Source organism: Podarcis cretensis (assembly GCF_951804945.1).
Source record: "Podarcis cretensis genome assembly, chromosome: 12".
In the NCBI taxonomy this organism is placed as follows: Eukaryota; Metazoa; Chordata; class Lepidosauria; order Squamata; family Lacertidae; genus Podarcis; species Podarcis cretensis.
This window is the reverse complement of record NC_137181.1, coordinates 21,942,220-21,963,471: the sequence shown is the minus strand read 5'-3', so window position 1 is coordinate 21,963,471 and position 21,252 is coordinate 21,942,220. Positions and strand designations below refer to the sequence as shown.

The following is a 21,252-nucleotide window of genomic DNA, read 5'->3' as shown; positions in this document are numbered from 1 at the left end:
ATAAATAGTAAAATTATCAGTAGGGAATGGGATGTCTCTATTTTCACTGGAGAAATGTTGGAGGATATGTAACACCCCCTTCTCAGCTGATCTGCATGGATTAGCTGAGAAGGAGGGTCTGTATGTCTAAGATTCTAGCCCTCAGTTTCTAGCCAAAGAGTGAGATGTTGGTCCAGAAAAGGTTGACCACCCCATTCTAGAGTACTTCCCCAAAGGTAGCAGCTGGTGGTGGCTTTAAGTTGTGAGTCTGCACTCCAGCAAACCCTAATCAGTTGACTACGGAGCACGGTTGCTTGGTAGCAAAACAAACTACAATTCCTAGCTCATATTACAATGAGTTGGGGGGGGGAGGCACACAGATAGGCTGTGTGTCAGAGCTTCCCTTCTAATTCCTGGATCCAGCATGGATTCAATTGCTGGAATACCCAAGCCAGCCTGGTAATGCCCACTAAGTATGGTTTGTTAAGGGAACAAAGAGAGTGACTCTGTGCCAAATGGGTAGGCCTCCCTCCCTCAGCTGTCTGTTATTTGGAGAGAGTTGAGTGATGTGAGCTAGAAACTGGATGCAATAGAAGTCTGGAAAGGCAGCGAGAGCACCAGGCCTGATTTCTGCTAGAATCCAAGGCTGTGGCTATGGGAGAAGCAAGACCCTCTTTTGGTGTTGATGCTGTGAACCCCTCCATCAAAGGCTCATGTTGTTTATGTGTGTAAATAAACCTTATATCATAAAGACACCACAATCTCTGCTGTGCCTCATTCCTAAAAGGAAAAACAAACCCTTCGTAAGCATCTGGAACCCCCGGAATCTTGCACTGCTCAGAGATTGGGGTGGCGTGTAACAATATGTGCAGCTAATCCAGGGATTTGTGGTTTCTTTTGTCCCGGTGTGAGTAGGAGGAGCAACTTCTGTCCAATTTGCTTGTACATAGTTAATGCCTTACTGTGATTTGTGAACACTGCCATGAAATCGTGTTCAGTGTCAGCTTTGGCTTTTTCGGACCAGCTAGTACAAAAGACTGTAATTTCAACAAGCTTTTCATCAGGCAAAATTAGTGCTTGAAGCACACAAAAGTGGGATGAGCTGTAACGTCTTCTTCCTAGGTTTCAGTGTACCCTGCTTCCAAACAGAAGAGGCTGGCTTGTCTAATTTGTGCTCCCTTAAGAGGGAATTTGAGCTATAGCCACACACACAGCAGGTTTTGCCTCTCCATTGACAGCACTCTGCTTTTCTGGGTGCACAGGATGGGGGGAAATTACATGGGAGTGCATGAAAAAGTGAAGCCCCCAGAAATGTCGTCTTTAGACTTCTGTTTCCTCCAGATTCTGCTATGTTTAGAAAGGCTCTGGGGCAGAACTTGATTGCAGTATGGTCAAAACAACCCCCTAAGCATTTCAGAAAATCTCTCCCTTTTTAACAGAGTGGCAGGTCCCTGTGCTGTAAACACATAGCCTATATATTCCTTTGCTCCTTTAAAATCAAACTGAAGGTTACATGGCAACACACACACACACACACACACACACACACACACACACGATGCAGGGAAAGGGCTGTTGGGAATAAAAGTAATCACGCCTTACAAGAGATCAGGAAAGGGTACAAAAGATGTTAGCTGCAATACATGTAACATGGTGTAATGACAGAAGTTGGTATAATCAGTAGTCAATATAATAATTTTATTCCATTTATCAGAATAATTTACAAATAGACATAGTGGGTGATTATTTCTTCAAAAGAAAAAGAATCAAAACACAAGCCTATGGGTAGTAGGTCTTTTGTTTGCTTGTTTGCTTGTTTGTTTCTTTAACCCTAAGATTTGCAGAATCAGAAAAATGTTTAGAAGAAAATCCCTAAGGGGGGAAGATCCAGAAAAACATACCCATTAAGTACTGAATAGAACTATTCTTACTCTATTAGCTATATAACCTCCATGCCATACCTTTTTTTTAAAAAAAAAAACATTCAAGCTGCACTGTAAAGTTAAAGCAAATTGAAGAGGGTGCAGCCCCTGGTAAAATGCTGTTTCTCTAAATGCAAGATGGATATTAAAATGAAGAAATGGAATGCTGTGATTATTGCCTGGGGTGTCAATTATAAGGCTATGAATTGGAATGTTTTTGTGCATCTGTCTTTCAGGAACTAGGGAGCGTATACAGCATCCTTGCTGCCATTTTAAACGTGGGCAACATTGAATTCTCTTCCGTAGTAACTGAGTACATGATTGACAAGAGCATCATTTCCAATCCAACGCCTCTGGAGAACTGTGAGTTTTCTTTCCTTTTTATAATTATTAAATGCCTTTTGTGAACTGTCTCCATAATTATGAGCTCCAGACTTATCTGCATATTGCAGAAATCTTACCTCATTGCTTGAAAAGCTCTACACAGCCTGGGCCCAGCCTCTTAACAAACTTCACATGTTTTTGAAGCAGCTAGTGGGGCTGGGATAGCCTGTTTTTTAATAGAATCATAAAATTGTAGAGCTGGAAGGGACCGTGAGGGTCGTCTAGTCCAACCCCCTGCAATACATAAATCTTTTGCCCAATGTGGGGCTTCAACCCATGAGCCTGAGATTAAGAGTCTCGTGCTCTACCAACTGAGCTAAGCTCAGTGTCTCCCACAACAGGCCACATGAATTTTTTGAAAACCTAGACCAGTGTTTCCCAAACTTGGGTCTCCAGCTGTTTTTGGCCTACAACTCCCATCATCCCTAGCTAAGCAGGACCAGTGGTCAGGGATTATAGGAACTGAAGTCCCAAAACAGCTGAAGACCCAAGTTTGGGAAACACTGGTCTAGAGTTTGAGTAGGGACTTTTCTCCTGTGACCCTCAACCTTGAGATTTTTTCCTGAGATGAATAGCTGAAGGACTGGAGAAGATCTTTCCTGGGGCTGAATACCTGAGCATCTGGGTGATTAATTTTTTGCTTTGGGGACAGCTGAGGTCCCTGGTAAGTGTGGTAAGGAATGGGACCCCCTGCCTGGTCCATAGTCCAGAGAGAAGCTGCATTCAATCTTGCAGCCTCTTGCATCAGCTCCTTGCTGGGTCAGGGAGCATAGAAACCCTGCAGCCCTTTGCTGGCAGAGTCTACACAACAGGGGTGACACCATAGAGTTTCATCTCTTCAGGAGTCCCAACAGTGAGAACACTACCCCCTTCTGTTCCCCCCCACACGAACCTGGAGGAGGTTAGATAGTGGGAAGGCCTAAGGTGCATGTCTGGTTTCCTGCACAGGGTGAGAGCCTGTACAAGAAAGAAAGACACCAGATGCCTTCAGAGTGAGAGTTTGTAACTGACAGAAGGCTGGTCCTCCCTTGGTGGGGACAGTGGGGGAGTAGATTCGCTCTAGCATGATAGTAACTTGGTGAGCTCTGTGGACTTTAGTAACATGGTTCCCAGTTCTGTCAGGTGCCTTCTGGGATGATTGGTAAAGGTAAAGGGACCCCTGACCATTAGGTCCAGTAGCGGACAACTCTGGGGTTGCACGCTCATCTCACTCTATAGGCTGAGGGAGCCGGCATTTGTCCGCAGACAGCTTCCAGGTCATGTGTCCAGCATGACTAAGCTGCTTCTGGTGAACCAGAGCAGCACATGGAAATGCCTATACCTTCCTGCCAGAGCGGTACCTATTTATCTACTTGCACTTGACGTGCTTTTGAACTGCTAGGTGGGCAGGAGCTGGGACTGAACAATGGGAGCTCACCCCGTCGCAGGGATTCAAACTGCCAACCTTCCGATTGGCAAACCCTAGGCTCAGTGGTTTAGACCACAGTACCACCCATGTCCCTCTGGGATGATTAGTTGTGGCTGATTTTGTCCTGTGCTGTTGTTGTTTGCACAATGTGTTTGGGAAGCGTTTGGGGAAGGAGGGACATGGGTTAGGCCACCCCAGTTTCAGTGATCATGGATAAAGGGAGATATAGCCATTGGGAAGTGATATCATGAGGACATGGCTATAAAACTGGCAGGGACCCTCTACAGCACCCTTTATCAGCCCAGATCGCATGAAGCCAAAAGAACTCAGTAGCCCTTACAGAAGAATGCAAATAATGAAAAGCACAGGTGAAAGCAAGCCCTGCCTTATTTAAAGCCTCAAACAGCCAAATGCAATTACATCATGAAAATTACAAATATGCTGTTGTGCACAGATTCTTTATGTATATTTGTAAGGAACACACGTCTACCTCTTTGCTGGTGTATTTTCCCTCTGTTTTGATCTTCTTGCAGAGCAAGGAGCTGCAGTATTCATAATTTGCACAACACCAAAGCCCTTTTCCTTCTCAGCTACTTCCCACTGTACAGTTGATGGGCAGAAGGGGACCCAGGGTGCTTAATGAAATGCATGTGGTATCCAGTCTGTGGTCCAGGGGTCCCCCTCACCTGTTGTAGGGAGATTTTACATATAAAATTAAGAAATGTTTGATACATTATGGACGTGACACCATTCCTCCGTTTTCCAGCCGCATCTTTGCTGTGTATACAGGCAGATGAACTGCAAGAAGCTCTAACCTCTCATTGTGTGGTGGCCCGAGGGGAAACTATTATACGGCCCAACACGATGGAAAAAGCTTTTGATGTAAGAGACGCCACAGCCAAAGCCTTGTACGGGCGTCTCTTTAGTTGGATAGTCAACCGCATCAATGCGCTGCTCAAGCCAGGTACATTTTTAAGGTAAGGGGTTTTTCTCTCTCGTAAGAAACAGAACCTTGTCTCAATGTGAAATGCATAGTATCTGGAATGTCCCGAGACCCCAAGTCATCCAGACCAGAAATTTCAAATGGAATACAATACCAAATTCACTAGCTATTCCCAAACCCAACTTTTAAGATATTTTATTCTAAGCCCTTGCAAACAAAGCAAGAACAAGACTAGAGTAAACAGTTTATTTGTAGTTGTGCTTCTCAGCAACACAAACATGTCTCTCTTAGCCACATCCCTTGCCTCATGTCTCCCTTAGGTTTAAATTCACAGTTTGGGCTCACTCCACCACTCCATGCATATAAAAGCCTCACCTCTTCCTTTCTGCATTCCAGTATGCAAGCATAAGGTCTGATTTACGCATTGCAAGGAGCCTGTGACATGCACTGGCCATGGCTTCTGTGTGTGGTAGCTTATGCCTGCAGCAGGGTGAAAAGAAGAGCTCACCATGTGGATTGGCTGTCAGCTGGTGTTTCTGGCAGCTGCTGCCAAATGTGTGAAAACTGACAGTGTGATCAGAGTGATCAATGCAGTGCTATTTTGTGTGTTGCAGCAGCTGCAGTGAATGCAGTTTCAATCTGCCTTCATGTGCCATTCATGATAAACCTGCCCTAAGAATTCACTACAGGTTGCTATCTTAGGTTCAGACATTTGCCTGGGTAGTGATAACATTTGCATAGTGCACAAACAGATGTGCTCCTTCCTCTCCATCTTGCAGAAAATGGACCAAACCAATGTAATGTAGCAGCAGACTAGAAGAGTGACTAGTGGGGTGCCACAGGGTTCTGTCTTGGGCCCGGTCTTATTCAACATCTTTATCAACGACTTGGATGATGGACTCAAGGGCATCCTGATCAAATCTGCAGATGACACCAAACTGGGAGGGGTGGCTAACACCCCAGAGGACAGGATCACACTTCAAAACGACCTTGACAGATTAGAGAACTGGGCCCAAACAAACAAGATGAATTTTAACAGGGAGAAATGTAAAGTATTGCATTTGGGCAAAAAAAAATGAGAGGCACAAATACAAGATGGTTGACACCTGGCTTGAGAGCAGTACATGTGAAAAGGATCTAGGAGTCTTGGTTGACCACAAACTTGACATGAGCCAACAGTGTGACGCGGCAGCTAAAAAAGCCAATGCAATTCTGGGCTGCATCAATAGGAGTATAGCATCTAGATCAAGGGAAGTAATAGTGCCACTGTATTCTGCTCTGGTCAGACCTCACCTGGAGTACTGTGTCCAGTTCTGGGCACCACAGTTCAAGAAGGACACTGACAAACTGGAATGTGTCCAGAGGAGGGCAACCAAAATGGTCAAAGGCCTGGAAACAATGCCTTATGAGGAACGGCTAAGGGAGCTGGGCATGTTTAGCCTGGAGAAGAGGAGGTTAAGGGGTGATATGATGGCCATGTTCAAATATATAAAAGGATGTCACATAGAGGAGGGAGAAAGGAAGAACTTCCTGACAGTAAGAGCTGTTCGACAGTGGAATTTGCTGCCAAGGAGTGTGGTGGAGTCTCCTTCTTTGGAGGTCTTTAAGCAGAGGCTTGACAACCATATGTCAGGAGTGCTCTGATGGTGTTTCCTGCTTGGCAGGGGGTTGGACTCGATGGCCCTTGTGGTCTCTTCCAACTCTATGATTCTATGATTCAGACCCTGGACTAGTTTTCACCTTTCAGCAGGTCTTGACCTATAATGGCTAATAAAAAGGCTTCTGGGCTTTTAACAAAGGTTATTTTAAACATCTTTTTCATTTCATTATATATCATTTCCCAATATTTCTTGATTATTTTACAATTCCACCACATATGTAAAAACATACCCTCTTTTTCTTTACACTTCCAACATTTTTAGAGCCTGTTTTATACATTTTTGCCATTGTTACAGGTGTAATATACCATCTATACATCATCTTCATATAATTATCTTTTAACAATATGCAATCAGTAAATTTTAAATTAGATTTCCATAATTTCCCCCAATCTCCCATTTGTATATTGTGTCCCAGGTCTTGTGCCCACTTTATCATCACACTTTTGACTTCCTTGTCTTTAGTTTCCCACTCTAATAGTAACTTATATGCTTTCCTTAGGAATTTTGTATTATCTTCAATGACTTCACTTTGGAATCTAGATAAAGTATAGCTGAATCCTTTTTTTTACCTTCTTTAAATACCTCGTTTAATTGTAAGTGTTGCAGCCAATCTCTTACATGTATTTTAAGCAAGGGGCTTTTGTCCTGATTCAGCCGGGATACATTGCTGTAGAGCAAGATGCCTTTGTAAATTCAGATTTACAAAGCAAATTAACCCACGGGATATGCAAATATTTGTGCCTTCTATGAACACTCTTTGCCCAGGAGCAAGGACTGGCTGATCTTGTGGCCACTCTTACATTCAGAAATAAAGGGCTTGTAGTTAGACATTCGGTCTCCGGCTGACTCTCCTTGGCACACAGCACATTAGACTCTGTCAACATCTCAAACTGGAGGAGACCCTGCCCAGTTGCTGACTCCCAGCCGTGTTAAACCAGACATGTAATAGTTATGTTTTTGAGGTAGCTGCGGGGCTGAAGCTGATGTGAAATAACCAAACGGTGCTGGATAATCTAATGTGCAAATTCTGTACATTTCAGCGGAAATGACGAAGGGCTGAACATTGGGATTCTTGACATCTTTGGTTTTGAAAACTTCAAAAAGAATTCATTTGAACAGCTCTGCATCAACATTGCCAATGAGCAGATCCAGTTCTACTTCAACCAACATGTCTTTGCATGGGAGCAGGTGGGTGCTATAATTTGTGTGTCTGTGTTGTGTTTATTTTTAAGTGTTTTATGCTGCTTTAAAAAAAAAAAACCAGCTCAAAGCATCGTACAAAACCAAAAGAGTTGGTCAGTTTTTAAAATCGCATAAAGACAACACTGAAATGACAGCATCAAATTGCCTATTGAATTACCGGGCCACTCAAAAAACCAGGAGGGAAAAAAGATGCATTCGCTAAAGGAAAACACAGAGGTAGGACTCTCAGTCAGCTTATGTTTTACTCAGACTTCACCCATCAAAATCAGTGGACATGACTACGTTAGGTCCATTAACTTTACTAGGTCTATCTTTGAGTAAAACTAGTTGAATGCCACCTCAAGTGTTTTAACCAACCCCTTTTGCACACTGACAGGGAGAGCACCTCTCAGCTAATGCATCCCTCAGCCCCATGCTTAATGAGCATGGTAATCTATGTGCATAGAACCCCTTCTCACACATTCTGAATGTAGGGCAAGCCCAAGGAATATGGTGGAGGATAGGCATGCCAACTCCTAGAGGCGGAGGTGTCTTCGACCCCCCTCCATATTGGCTGGCAGAGGCCCGGGCCCCCTCAATGTTGAGGTGGTGGAGGAGGCTGAGTGCAGAGCCAAGAGAGGTGCAGTTCAGTGGCTGGCTTCTCCTGAGCGCAAGAGAGGAAGCCACACTGAACTCGGCCTCCTCCCGACGATTCAACAGCACATGTGCAACACGTGTCAGGCCCTCCAAGGTGCAAGACCCTCTGGTGGAAGCAGGGCTGACAAGTGTGACCAAGCAGACCTTTTCAGTCTCTTTACCTCCCCTGCTTGGGAGGTGTTTAAGGACATAGGTAAAGGTAAAGGGACCCCTGACCATTAGGTCCAGTCGTGGCTGACTCAGGGGTTGCAGCGCTCATCCCGCTTTATTGGCCAAGGGAGCTGGCGTACAGCTTCCGGGTCATGTGGCCAGCATGACTAAGCCGCTTCTGGCGAACCAGAGCAGCGCACGGAAACGTCGTTTACCTTCCCGCTGGAGCGGTACCTATTTATCTACCTGCACTTTGACATGCTTTCAAACTGCTAGGTTGGCAGGAGCAAGGACCAAGCAACGGGAGCTCACTCCGTTGTGGGGATTCGAACCGCTGATCTGATCGGCAAGTCCTAGGCTCTGTGGTTTAACCCACAGCACCACCCAAGTCCTGTTTAAGGACATAAGAACGAAATGCCTCTCTTTTACCCAGCATCCTCTTCTCACAGTGGACAACCAGATGCTCATCGGAAGCCCCTGACCAAGGGCAGCCCCACTCTCTCCACCTGTGATTCCCAACAGCTGGTATTCACAGGCTTGCAACCTCCAGCAATAGAAGCATGAGGAAGTCATTGTGGCTCATAACTATGGATAGCTTTACCGTAACCAAATTTGTCTAGTCCTCTTTCAAAGCCACCCAAGTTGGTGGCCACCGTTACTTCTGAGAGTGAATTTCATAGTTTAACTATTTGCGAGTTCAGACCCAGAAACCTCCCCCCTAAATAAATTCACACTTGACTCAAAATTTTGTTTTTGGTTTTTGGCAGAATTTAGGTCACAACTTTATTGATTACAGAAAGTGACTGGTTGCATAGGCTCTGATTCGACTAGCTCCCTGCCATGCAGGTAGCGCTGACCCAGGGTTCCAGCATAGGTCAACCTAGGGTGAACACCTGGATAAGTGGAAAGCCGGGAACAGGCTAACTCCATCACCCAAATGTCCTCCTAGACTCAGGCACGGGCACAACACCCTCTCAAGGGTTGACCAAACCATCGAGTCCCTGGATTCCTTTAACGGAATACCCTTCACATAGGGATGGCGAGAGTGTTCTTCCATCCCTATCACCTGAACCAGAGCCTATCTGCAACCTTACAAGTTGTGACGATTTGCTATGCGGCAGGCAAAACCCAAATGGCAAGAGCCAATCAGCCAAGTGGGGGAAATTCCTGCCGTGCCCCTGTCCCAACGACAGACGACACGACGGCATAGCAAGGTCAAATGCAAAGCCCTAAAAGTAGGGAGAGGTGGGCGGGTGTTCCGAATGCACACACCGAAAGAGGAAGCTCTGGGTCACGTGCATGGGCATAAATAGGTCCCTCAAACCGTTTGGACTGCGTCCCATTGGCCAGATTGTACACAGCTTCGAGGGACCTACCAATCGGGTGTTGTGGCTGACCAATCGTACCCACCCACAACACAGGGTGCCGGTTTTCCAGGTCTCACTGCAATACGTGCCCTCTTTAAGGGAGGACCCGATTTGGCGCATGAAGTACTTTCTTTTGTCTATCCTGCTCATTTTTAAGGATAAGGTCATTCTACATGTAAAAAGAGCATTTAACGCAAAGGCTAAAAGGTTGTGGGTGGGCCTGGTGAAAGTGAGCTTGGTAATTTTGAACCCATACCCAATTTTATCTAGGAGAAGTTACCTACAACTTCTGTTGGAGAGCCAACGAACAACCAAAGACTGTAAAATGCTTTGTTTATAATACATTCTATGCAGAACTGTATGATTGCTTTCTGCAATTTAAATGTCCATCTAAAACTACATTAGGCTTCCCATTTACAGTATCCAGGCAACAGAACACAGTGATAATAGGTTTGGTGCAAATGCTATGTTGTTTTCATGAGGAATAAGGTGTACTGTGTAATTTATGGTTCAGCAGCAGAATTTCTTTTTTTTTAAGTGAATATCATACAGAGCAGCTCTTTAAAAACCTGGAACTTTTATAATCATTTGCCAACAAGCATATTAACCATGAATATTCTGTGGGGGAAGGAAATGACAATTTGCTTTTATTTCAGTTTTGAAATTTACTGCAATTCAAAAGGTGGGGGGGGGGTTAGTCTGACTGTACAGTTTAATCTGATTTTTTAAGACGGATGCCAAATGAGATAGTGCAATTACCAAAATGCTAATGAACTTGAAGGGTCAGTCAACAGACTTCAGGAGCTTATTAAAAGGGTGAAAAATGAATATTTAACAGTTTAAAATGGCAGTGGGGTATTTGTTTAGGAAAAGATTCCCCAGTCAAGGAAAAGAGCAAATGTTACAGAAACTGCTGACTATAAGCCTCGATCTAGTAAACTCCTTTTTTTATTATGCTGCCCCCCCCCCGACTGTCAGTATTTTGTGGGAGGAATTCAAGAGCATACCGGGGTAAGCTGGGTTTGTGCCACTGAAGTGGATTAAAGCACTCTGTTGCCGAAGCACAACAAATCCGCTTTTGCAAAGAAATTGACTTTTTTGTGGTTAGGAAAATGGCAGTGGAATGCACTGGAACACGTAGGGTGAAAAAATGAGAAGATCATCAAGCAAATCAGGATGGGTGCTTGTCATGGAACAGTTGCTATATGGCGAGCATCTCAATTGTTGAGCTCTGGTCCTGCTTACATTCTTCCCACAAGCTTTGTGCAAGCAAGCCAGGATGAATGCTTTAAAAGGGTCATCTGGAAGAACCCTAAGTTTAGATATTCCCAAACTCTTAATATGAGCTCTTAGCAGCCTGAATCAGGAGACTTGGAGAGCATTGGGGGAGGGTTTCTGGAGGAAGAAGAGGAAGGAAAGAACCTCTTTACTGCCCACCTGAAAATTTCCTCCACTGTGCTGTAGATTCGGAGCTGGCTCTCTGCTCTGAACCAAAGTGCAGCTTAATTGCCATATAGAGGGTACCTTTTCTACTCCCCAGAATTCTCCCTTTATAGTGGAAGAAGGAGAGATGGTTTTCCTTCCCTCCCCCACTTCATAGCATGCATCCTGCCATTTCAAGGGTGGCTTAGTAAAAACTCTTCCCAGTTTCATACTACAAGAATAAGTGAGGGGAAAAACAGCTCTCACCTGGAAGAGTAGGCTTTTACAGTGCCAAATAAGGTAATAAATAGGCTTGTCCCTTTGGAATACGCTATAATCTAAAATAACTCCTTTAACTGCACTTTGAATAAGTGGTTTCCAGATGGCTACTCTGCTGCTTAATGTGTCTTTTGCTTTAGAGACAGAATATATATATATTTGTAAAATGCACTTAACCCACGTAACGCATATCATTATAACCAAGAGAAGGGGACTATTAACCTGAATGGCTCAGATTCAAGCTATTTGCTGTAGCTGCTTTTGCACTGGTCACTTAATGTAACAGCTCCTATGCATGCAATGCTAACTGGACAAATCATAGTGGCTATGACAACCTATCACATATCTGCATTTAGAGATATATAAAGAGGTGGAGATACCACCCATAGTTCAGTCGGGAAAGCAGGAGACTCTTAATCTGAGTCATAGGTTCAATCCCCATGCTGGGCAAAAGATTCCAGCATTGCAGGGGTTGGACTAGATGACCCCAGCAGTCCCTTTCAACTCTACAATTCTATAATTCTAATTAACCACTCACCCTTCAGCAAAGTTTCCAAAGAGGTTTCCAAAAAAAACCCAACAAGATAGAATATATTGCTAAAATATAATGAAAATTGGCATTTATCATTCTAATTGGAGCAAAAACACCAATTTCAGCTCATTGAGAAAACACTGGGGAATCACCAGCCACCACAAATCACATAAACCAGCTCCCACTCAATGTACAGCTTTACTCTAAGAGACAGGTATTAACTGTACCCATATTAAGCGCTCCCTGATGCTGCTTTTGGTAATTTTGATGGCGAAGCCAGAGACTTAAAGAAGATGGGAGGTTATTGCATGGTGGCTATTTCCTGTCAGGATGTCACATCAGTGGGGAGACTGCGCTTTCGTCATACGAAAGCTGACTGGGAATTCATAAATAGTGGTTTAATCTCCCCCCACACAGACCTGCATTTTCAACCCTGTCAACCTGGCTACTTTTCACAAGAATTGACTATTTTAGGAAAATCTTTTATCAGCACAACACAGAAGTGTTTGTTCTGGTTCATATGAGGATCATGGCGATGTTTTAGTCATCTTATACTCAGAATCATGTCTGTAGGTTTAAAAATACTTAGTGTGGAGATTTGGGGTCATAAAAATGCCTTTGACGGGAAACAGGGGTTTTCGTTTTCCCCAAACCGGAGCAGAGGATGAAAGATTTGCTGCAGAACAGATTTATTTCGGGGTGGGGTGAGGGGTTGACAGCTAACCTAAAAGCACCGACTCCCTTCTGTGTTCTTCATTTACATGAAGCACTTTGCAGTGTTGCTCAGCAAAGCACATTTTGTCCTCTGTTGCAGAATGAATACCTGTACGAAGGTGTTGATGCACGAGTTATTGAGTATGAAGACAACAGGCCCCTGTTAGATATGTTCCTGCAAAAACCAATGGGATTATTGTCCTTGCTTGATGAGGAAAGCCGGTTTCCTCGCGCCACTGATCAGACGCTTGTGGGTAAGCTGTTTGCAGCTTGTTCTTAAAGGTGCACTGGTATTAACAGTCCAAGTTAAAGAGCATTTCCTTGTGTTTTCATATTCCGTTGTCAAAGGATTCCAGGTTCAATCCCTGCTATCTCCAGCTAGGGGCAGGGAAAACTTGAGTCTCAACCTCTGGACAACCACTGCCAATCAGAGCAATTCATTTATTTATTTATTTTAATGGAACCCCTTATATGGGACTTGTATATAAATTTTCCCTCGCTGGGAAAAATCCATGTAGCGCAAGCATGGATAGTTGGCCCCAGAGAATATTTGACGTTTTCTCCCCTTATGGCTTTGATCTATAGGCTACCACTAAAACGAGGCTGCATTTTAAACTGTATTCTAACTTATGTTTTAATCAACTGTTTGTTTTTGTGTGTGTGTGTGTGTGTGTGTGTGTGTGTGTTTTGGGGTTGTTGTTTTTTTGTTTGTGTTTTTGTTTTGAATGTTTTTACTGTATTTATATTCAGTGTTAGCTGCCCTGAGCCCGGTCTCGGCCGGGTAGGGCAGGGTATAAATAAAAATTTATTATTATTCATTATTATTATTGTGCCTTTGGGAAGAGCGAGCATAGGAAGCTGCCTTTTACTGAAAGACACCTTCAGACTAACTAGCTCAGTGTTGTCTACAGCAGGGGTGAGTTACATGCAGTGGTGCAGCCAGGTAATTTTAGACCCTGCAGTTAATGGTCTTATGACCACCACCACTAGTTGGCCATTTGTATTACATCAATTGAGAAGAAACCACCAAAACAGTATTAGAAGTTTTTATGGAAGCATCTGCACATGCCTACTCATTTGCAGATGGAGAAGGAATAGGTGGTGGAAAGCAACCATGGGCATAAGTGCATTTATGTTATTCACTTAGAATAAAACCTGTGTGTTTCCCTTACAGAAAAATTTGAAGACAACCTGAAATCAAAATATTTCTGGAGACCAAAAAGAATAGACTTGACGTTTGGGATTTACCATTATGCTGGGAAGGTAAAATTATTTGTTTGGTTTATAAAAATAATTTTTAGGCTACTTATCAAAGCAGAATTCTTCCAAAGTAGGTTATAGAACACTATCAAATTGCATAATTTCAATAATATATCATGATACATGTTTACTTTCTGGCACATGAGGACATGAGGCTTCAGATAATTAAAAATAATTGGTTCAGAATAATCATTTATATTCTTCCTAATAAATGGAAAAATTTTGCTGGGAGAGAAATCCTCCCGTATCACAGCCCAAAAACAAACAGTCATGGCATCCTTTTTGCTGTTTAAGGCATGCATACGCAATGCAACTGTAAAAACAAAGGAATGGAATACAAATTTGGGAACTACCTGAAGCAGCGCCTCTTTCACTAACAGACCCATTGTAGGCATGTTAGGTTTTTTTGGATCAGAAGTGGGTGAGGTAGCAAGTGATTCAGCTTTCTGATTACAGCGTGAGGCCCAGTTCATATGTCACCAGTAGCCAAGCATGTGGTGAGGCAGACATGCCCTCCTAACACCAGCATCACTGCAGTGTTGGGTGGGTGGTAGAGGTCCAGTTTTGACCATGCCACCACCCTGTTCACAACCCCATACAGGTAAGCAGCAAGGACGGTGTCAGGAGAACAGCTCAGCATCTCCACACTACCACCACTGCTGTAGATTGTTACCACTTTGTAGCTTTTAATGAATGGTTTGAAATTGGAATCAGTAGGCCTAATGCATGGAAGTATTGGTCAACGTAAGAAAATTTGCTGTATAACTTTTGCTGTCCTTTTTTTTAAAAAAAAAATAGGTTCTTTATAATGCAAGTGGGTTCTTGAACAAAAACCGAGACACCTTACCAGCTGACATTGTACTGCTCTTGCGATCCTCGGAAAACTATTTGACTCGGCAGCTGGTAATCCACCCTCTTACAAAAACAGGTAATGTGTCTTACAGTACTAATGCTACCCTTTGACAGGTCCAGTGTTAGATGCTGCCTGCCTTTGAGTTCACAACTGGGCTAGCATCTTTCACCTTACCAAGGAAGCAGGCATTTGCCACGTTACTGAGCGCCACAGGAAAGGAGCAGCAGAATGAAGGCTACACAGCAGATGTGTTGCCCTCATCCAGGAAACATTCCCTACAAGCCGTCCTTCCACATGTCCTACCCTCTGGGAACTCTTTCCACACAGTTCGGTCTGCTGCAGAACCCCTGTGCCTCAGCTGTTGCACTTCCGTGGGTTTCAGAGACTAGGAACTGAGAAAGCTACCTTACACTGAGTCAGATCATTGGTCCATATAGCTTGCTATTGTCTACACTGACTGGCAGCCACTCTCCAGGGTTTATAGCAGGTGCCTCTGGCATACCTACTTGGAGATGTCAAGAGTTCAGCCTTTGAACTCTTCTGCGCAAAGCAGCTGAGCTGAAAAGTCATGGGGGAACGATTTATTTACTTAACGTCCAGTAAAAAAAATGTAAGGTGCAACTCTGTGCCCCTACTCTTGCATAGCACTATGTTGCAGGGGAAATTGGCTGTAGTATAATAAAGGAAGGACTCGAAAGAAAAAATATGAACTCTTCTTTTGACATTCTTTTATTTTGTTATTATATTTTTTCCATTTTGCAATATTCAACAATGAATATAATTCTACACAAATCAAAAATATTTACTGCGACTTCCTTCCCTCCCCTTCTATAGTTTCTTATTTTCTTACTGCAAATCCAAATTTATCCTTTTTACAAATTTATCCTTTATAATTCCTGTAAATTTCTTACTGCTCTTGTTTATATCAATCCTGCTAATGTTTTTAATTGTTTCCAATTTGTTTTCATGTTTTCAGTTTCCCGCATTCTGTTACAAAAAGTCTATTGTCTTGATCTCATAATCTTCCAGTAGGTTTCGCCATCTCTGTGAATTCTATCAATGTTAATTGCCAATGGTCTCTTTTGGGGGCCAAAGCCTCTTTCCAGTTTTGAGCATATATCATTTGGGCAGCCGTGGTTGGATACATAAATAGTTTATTCTGGTCTTTCGGCACCTCGTCTCCAAGTATACCTATAAGAAAAGCTTCTAGTTTTTTTAACAAAGGTTGTTTTCAACATTATTTTCAATTCATTATGGATCATTTCCCAGAAGGCTTTTGCAATCTTACAGGACCATATGTGGTACCACATATGAAAAAAGATACCTTCTTTCTCTTTACATTTGACATTCTCTCAGGCTCCAATTGCACCCTCTGCCACCCCCCCCCCCCAAGGATGCATAGTGTTTGGTTCATGTTTATTATCCATCAACCACATATATAAGTAAACCAGCAGTGACCACTCACCAGTCATGACGTGGGCGGCTTTTGTGACCCATCGCTGGCTCCCCTGACCCAGGGGGTCACGCCAACCATGGCTCTGACCCCTGGGCTGTCCCCGTAGGCTGTGGCGTCATCCAGGTGACCTGCACCACCAACCAATCGGCTGCGGCCCCGGGGGCGGAGCTGAAAGGAAGCCGCCGGCAATGCTGGTCAGCCATTCTGGTCATATTTGTCACTGCTCACCTCAAATATGGCATGAGAATATGAAAAATGCAAATTATGCTTATGCACTATTTGTCAGTTATTTCAGCAGCCAGCACATAATTAGTTTTCCCACAAGTGTATATTGTTTGTTCCCTCCCCCAAGTACCCAACTGCAAGATTAATTTATATTTAAATTCTGCATAATTGAAGCCACTTCTGGAATTGTAATGAGGAAGTCGCTTTATAGAAGGCATTTGGGATTAGAATTTTTCATAGTCAAGGGTTTTAAAAAATCTTGGAGCAAATGCTCTAAACTGGGTGCACCAAGTCCCCACAAATCACATAGTAAACAGACTAGGCCCTGCTAGTCCGCATTGCCCTATCTGAATTGCAGGCTACCATAGTCCACACAAAGAAGAAAGTTTAGCAAAGGCTGCTCAGCTGTCCATCAGGAGGCAGGCAACGGCGCAGCTGGGGTTTGGCTCTGGGACCAGGTGGGGGCCTGTCAATAGAGTTGCAGGGGATGGAGGCAGTTGTGGTGTAGTGGTTTGAATGTCAGACTAAGATCTGGGCGACTAGGTTTTCAATTCCCCACTCAGCCATGAAGCTCACTGTGTGATCTTGGGCCGACCGCTGTCTCTCAGCCATACCTACCTCACAGGGTTATTGTGGGGATTACCCAAGGAGGGGGAGAGAACCATGTATGCCATCTCCAGCTCCTTGGAGAAAAAAGTTGGATATAAATGCAAAACATAAAAATAAACCCTTTATAAGGGCATTTAAAATGCTCATTAATATAGCCTCCCTCTTTGCTTCCTGCACCAGCGTGGGCAATGCACTCTAAGACTTGTTCCTCGTTTTTATTAGAGCTTGGTAGGCCATCATAAAATTGTACGATATGCTTCAAAATGATGCAGAACACACCAGTCACTTCTCTAAGGTAGTGCAGTTCCACAAAAGGCGAGGGTGATAAGGGGGGCTCTGGTGTCTGTAATCACATCAATAAGATTTGGAGAATAAATGTAAATGCCAATTATTCATTATCTTCTCTCTTCACAAGCAGAAGGGAAATGAGGAATGTGCTTGTGGCTCATTGAAAGCTACATGTATTATGTTTTTTTAAATAAATTTTATTTTTGTATTTTTTATTTTATTTAAACAAGTGAATTAAAAAATAAATAAAATATACGGTAGTCCCCTTTGACTTCCCTCCCTCCATTGTGGATCTTAATCTAATGATTTTCACCTCTGCATCTCTTTCGTAACTATTCTGATAAATCCTTTTTCATTCCATAGTTCAAATTTTTGATACAAGTTTTCTGTCAATCTTACCAATGTGTGTAATTGTTTGCAATAGTTTTTCAAATAAATTATAAACTTTCCCCACTCTTTATTAAAGACCTCCTCTTCCTGGTTTCTTATTCTTCCTGTAAGTTTTGCCATTTCAGCATAGTTCCATTTCTGGACTAACAGAATCCGCACAGCCGTGCTTGCATACATAAAAAGTTTCATCTGGTCTATAAATTTGTTAATAATAATCATACATGGAGGGCAGACTTCAATCTTATGGAATCTACTGTGTTGTTGTCAGTGCTTTTTTCTGGGGGGATACATACCCCTAAACATTTTGTGAATCTAAGTTTGGCCTCATTGAGGGGCAGTATTTCAATATGAGTAGGAAAATGAGAGTACCCCAAACATTTTTTTTTGGGGGGGGGGACCACTGGTTGTTGTTGTTTTTTACTAGAGCCCTGAGAGGCAAAATACATTCACTTGGAACTAAAGAATATGGTGCTGCTTAAGCAGATGCTGAGCACAGGGATTTCTTCTGAGTACCAGAACTGAGCTGAACATACCCTCGTTCTACCCAGAAAGCTATTCCTGGTTGCTCCAAACTCAGAAGCAGCTTGCCCAGTTGGGTGGAACCACAACGCTAACTTCCTGTGAGCAGTGTCACTGCTGTTCATCGGAGGGAGAGGGGGCAAGGAGGTTTGCACGGTGCAGGTGCACCAGTGGAAACAATTTGTCACTCCTGCCGGTGCACCTGCACACTCCTGATCTCCCTGCTCCCTCAGCCCTTTCCCTCCAGTAAGCCGCAAGCAACACCACTGCTGGGAAGGGGGGTGTTGAGGCTCTGACCTCCTGGGTGTGCGACCTCTGCACAAGCTTTTTCCACTTCATCAGTCATAGGGAGAGGTAGTCGTTCTGCCACTGCTATTGTCAAACAGTTGGGAGTCAGAAATCTTTCGGATCAATTGCAAGTCTCCCAGAGTTATCCCAGTAGATCAGCCTTCTGCTCATCCCTGGACTAATATCTAGAGGGGTGGACATCTTGAATAAGGTGCCTTCTCTCTTCTCTTAGGTAACTTGGCACATACGAAAACCAAGAGTGCGGTAAACTACCAGACATGGACGCCACAGAAATCAATTAGCCAAACTAAGGTAAGGAAACCGCATGGGCAGCCGCCTGGACCCGTATATTGAAGTCGAGAGGGGCAATGCTGTTGTTGCTACTACTAAAACAAAACCAAAAAAAAGTAAGCAAGTAACCCCTTCCTTGGTTTCTCTCCCTCTCTCTTTATCTCTCCTGTTTTCTTTTCTGTTTAGCTGGATTTCTTTGTGTTGTGCAATTCGTATTCCTTCCGTGAGGTAAAAAAACCTACATTTCCCTTCTTTCTGACTATAGTTTTATAACTACTTCAGGGAAAGCTAAATTAATTCTCTGCTGTCACTGTCCTTAGCACTCATCCCTAAGCCTGCTTCCTTGCAAGTATGTTTCCTGGACTACACTGAAGTATTAATTCCAAGTAAATGTGTTCCTGATTGGTATGTTTATTTAAAATGAGAGCATACCAAGGTTCTGGCTGTGGGGTTAATCAGGCTGTTTAAAACAACCATTGTGACAAGGGTACAGAATTATTATTTGCAGGATGTTAACAGTCCTAATCTTTTTAAAAAAAAAAGAAAGAGAGAAATCTAGACAAACCATTTTTCCTTCAAATGCGTTTGCAACAGATATCTGTCTGTATGTTCAGTTATCAAACTGTGTTCTGTATATGTGTGTGTTTCTGCATGTGTGTACAGTGTGATAAAGTATTGTAATGTTTTTAGTGTAATAACCTCTGAATTTCCTAGTGATTACTCAGTAGCATCTGCAGCTTAGGATGACTATTTTTTATTATTAATAGTGTTCTTTAAGAGGACACTTTGTTGAACTGGTGCAATAAGCTTCAGACACTGTATAGATAAGAGGTGCTATTTTCTTTCTTGATACATATAGAGTGAGCCGGAGGATTCCACGCATCATCCGAGGGAAACAACCAATATGAAAACGCAGACAGTTGCTTCATATTTCAGAGTAAGCTTTAGCTGTTATTCTTCCTCTTAATATATATGATTTATGCAGCAGCCAGCCTGCTGATTTCTGGGCCCATCTCTATAGATGCAATAGTTCTATTTCTCCTTAGGGATAAGGTAATTCACTTGGAACTTGCTTTTAGACTAGCATATAACCTGTCCCTTTCCAGATGTTGTTGGACTCTAACTCCCATCAGGCCAAGCCAGCATGACCAGTACGTAGTGGGAGGGGGGTGAATCTGGAGGGCCACAGGTTCTCCTCTGAGGAAAAACACTTCAGGGCACCCTGGTCCACTCAAGCCAGTGTGGTGTAGTGGTTAAGAGTGGTAGACTCGTAACCTGGTGAACCGGGTTCGTGTTCCCGCTCCTCCACATGCAGCTGCTGGGTGACCTTGGGTTAGTCACACTTCTCACAGAGTGTTTGTTGTGGGGGAGGAAGGGAAAGGAGAATGTTAGCCACTTTGAGACTCCTTTGAGTAGTGATAAAGCGGGATATCAAATCCAAACTCTTCTTCTTCTTCAAACTGATACCCTGCCATTTCCCAGATGTTTACATTTCAAGATATCTCTTCTGGCTCTTTGATATATATTTTTTCATCTCCCATGTGACCTTGAGGGGGAGGCTAGGTGCTGGCCAAATGTTTCTCTGGTGCACCTGCAAGTTAGCTCAGCAGGGGATGTGGTGACAGGGCCATCTCACATGGCTCTTGTCTTCTCAGTATTATTATTTTTTTAGTAGAAGGGTACCTGTATTCCCCACAGTTGATCCTCCAAGTCTCATGGTCCCTGGCATTTCCCTGCCCATGCCATTTGCTGATTCGAGCCATGTGAACAAAAGGCTCTGCCGTGTAAGTCAGACTATCAGCCCATCTAACCCAGCATTGTCTCCACTGATGGGCAGCACTTGGCTCCCCAAGGTTTCAGGCACAGATCTTTCCTGGCCTTGGTCCCTGAGCCTTTTTAACTGGCGATGCCCAAGACTGAACCTGGGAACTTCTGCCAGGCCCCTCTGAGCTAAGGTTCCTCTCTCTATTGAATGGTTTCCGTGTTTGAACTGCTAAATGATAATAATAATTCATTTATATCCCGCCCTCCCCAGCGGAAGCCAGGCTCAGAGCGGCTAACAACAATAAAAGTAAAACAACATTCTAAAATCAATTCATTCTAAAATCAATTCAGAATCAAATTAATGGCAACCATTGGGCTAGAGTTCTGTGAGGATTACCAAAGGAGGGGGTCAGACTGTGCCTTGGCCAAAGGCCTGGTGGAACAGCTCTGTCTTGCAGGCCCTGCGGAAAGATGTCAAGTCCCACAGGGCCGTAGTCTCTTGTGACAGAACGTTCCACCAGATCGGGGCCACAGCTGAAAAAGCCCTGGCTCTGGTTGAGGCAAGCCTAACCTCCCTGTGGCCCGGGACCTCCAAGATATTTTTGTTTGAAGACCGTAAGGTCCTCCATGGGACATACCAGGAGAGGTGGTCCTTCTAGTCAAGGAGAAAACCACAGGAAGGTTTGTTTTATCTCTTTTTTCCATGGCT

General features: G+C 43.6%; 1 protein-coding gene across 1 annotated transcript in view; it reads left to right on the top strand.

Annotated features, from left to right (window-relative positions):
- The window catches only part of MYO3A (myosin IIIA), a 108,440-nt gene that overhangs the window by 57,688 nt on the left and 29,500 nt on the right, over positions 1–21,252 (top strand). The window contains exons 17-25 of the mRNA XM_079948122.1: positions 2,138–2,264; positions 4,460–4,670; positions 7,338–7,485; positions 12,701–12,854; positions 13,775–13,863; positions 14,659–14,788; positions 18,721–18,800; positions 18,966–19,007; positions 19,639–19,716. Of these exons, the coding sequence (XP_079804248.1) occupies positions 2,138–2,264; positions 4,460–4,670; positions 7,338–7,485; positions 12,701–12,854; positions 13,775–13,863; positions 14,659–14,788; positions 18,721–18,800; positions 18,966–19,007; positions 19,639–19,716 (1,059 nt within the window). The remainder of the gene's footprint in view (positions 1–2,137; positions 2,265–4,459; positions 4,671–7,337; positions 7,486–12,700; positions 12,855–13,774; positions 13,864–14,658; positions 14,789–18,720; positions 18,801–18,965; positions 19,008–19,638; positions 19,717–21,252) is intronic.